The sequence below is a fragment of the Eimeria mitis genome, genomic scaffold (genome assembly GCF_000499745.2).
Source record: "Eimeria mitis Houghton genomic scaffold, Emh_scaff391, whole genome shotgun sequence".
Classification (NCBI taxonomy): Eukaryota; Apicomplexa; class Conoidasida; order Eucoccidiorida; family Eimeriidae; genus Eimeria; species Eimeria mitis.
The window spans coordinates 9,945-11,547 of record NW_013572245.1 but is presented as its reverse complement, the minus strand read 5'-3'; the positions used below and the strand labels follow the sequence as shown (position 1 = coordinate 11,547).

Genomic DNA, 1,603 nt, shown 5'->3' with positions numbered 1-1,603 from the left:
AGAAACAACAGACAAACAAACAAACGCCATAAACTAATGCATGCACGCAATCGTCAGTTTATGCTGCAGCTGCAGCAGTATATACTGCAGCATAATGCAGCAGGAGCTGCTGCTGCTGCTGCTGCTGCTGCTGCTGCTGGTGTTGCTGCTGCTGCTGCTCTACAGGTGTGTGGGATCGGGATCGTCTCCTTGAGGTGCCTGTACACTCCACCTCTCGACCCGCAAGCAGCAAGGACTCTGTGCTGCTGCTGCTGCTGCTGCTGCTGCTGCTGCTGCTGCTGCTGCTAGATGAGCAGCCACACCTACAGCGGCCTCAACCCTAAACCCTAGACACTGAAGCCCTAAACCCTAAACCCTAAAACTCTAAACCCTAAACCCTTATCTGTTGAGTAAAAAACTAAATTATTTCAATATATTACATAATTTTTTAATTCTTCTTTTTGATGAATTTCGCTGTAAACTGTTTTGTATACAAACTAGTATATATACTGTTGTATATATTGGTGTGTATATTAAAATATGTATATATAAATATATTTATATTTATAAATATATATATTTTTTCATCTGTATTATTAATTTTATAGCTTGCAGGGGGCCCCCAGCCCCAATAGAGCCACCGGTCAACCCAGTGAGAGGGGGCCCCCCTCCTGGCTGCAGCAGCAGCAGCAGCAGCTGCTGCTGCTGCTGCTGCTGCAGTTTTCTGTATTCAGCAGAAATAAATGAATAAAAATAAACAAAATAAATTCATTTAGGTGATTGAGACAAAAGACTGAGGCTGCGGCCGCCTCAGCAGGCGCGGCCCCGCCGAGGCCCACTCAATAGAGCAGCAGCAGCAGCAGCAACAGCAGCAGCAGCTGCTGCTGCTGCTGCTGCTGCTGAGGCGGATTCCGCTGCTGCTGCTTCTCCATGATACGGGCGACCTTCTTGCTGTTGTGGAAGGCCGATCCCTGGCTGGATAAGGGGCCCCGCCTGAGCAGCTGCTGCCGCAGCTGCAGCAGCAGCAGCAGCAGCAGCAACAGCAGCAACAGCAGCAACAGCAGCAGCATCCACACACCTAAGCCTATTGAGTCATTTCCTCCTCCACCACCATCACAGGCTAAACATAAGCAGCAGCAGCAACTGTTGCTCCCTCACCCATGTCGCAACCAGACCAGGGGGCCCCTACAGAGGGGGCCCCCACCGCGGGGGCCCATACAGAGGGGGCCCCCGCCGAGGGGGCCCCTACAGAGGGTACAGAGGGGCCCCCCAGCTCTGAAGCGGGTGCTTTGAGTGAGTCTTTGGGGGAGGCTGACGATCGTGGATCCTCCCCCAGAAGAGAGGAGGAGGCACCAGCAGATGCTGCTGCTGCTGCTGCTGCGCAGCAGCAGCAGCAGCAGCAGCAACAACACGAGCTGCAACAGGACCAAGAAGAACGACAGCAACAACAGCAGCAGCAGCAAGAGCAGCCGCAGCAGCAGCAGCAGCAGCAGCAGCAGCAGACACAAGCAGAGAGTCCCGCACGGCGAGGCAGCAGTATGCTGAGGCATTCGTCCTCCAGCTTGGGTGGTAGCAGCGGCAGCCTGGCGCAGCAGATGAAGGCTCTAGCAGCCATAGCAGAGGC

The 1,603-nt window shown here is 53.6% G+C and overlaps 1 protein-coding gene across 1 annotated transcript in view; it reads left to right on the top strand.

Moving 5' to 3' along the window:
- Window positions 1–1,139: 1,139 nt before the first annotated feature.
- Window positions 1,140–1,603, top strand: part of EMH_0010590 (uncharacterized protein) — a gene marked incomplete at both ends in the record, with an annotated part of 8,120 nt that continues 7,656 nt past the window's right edge. The window contains one exon of the mRNA XM_013499006.1: window positions 1,140–1,603. Within this exon, the coding sequence (XP_013354460.1) occupies window positions 1,140–1,603 (464 nt within the window).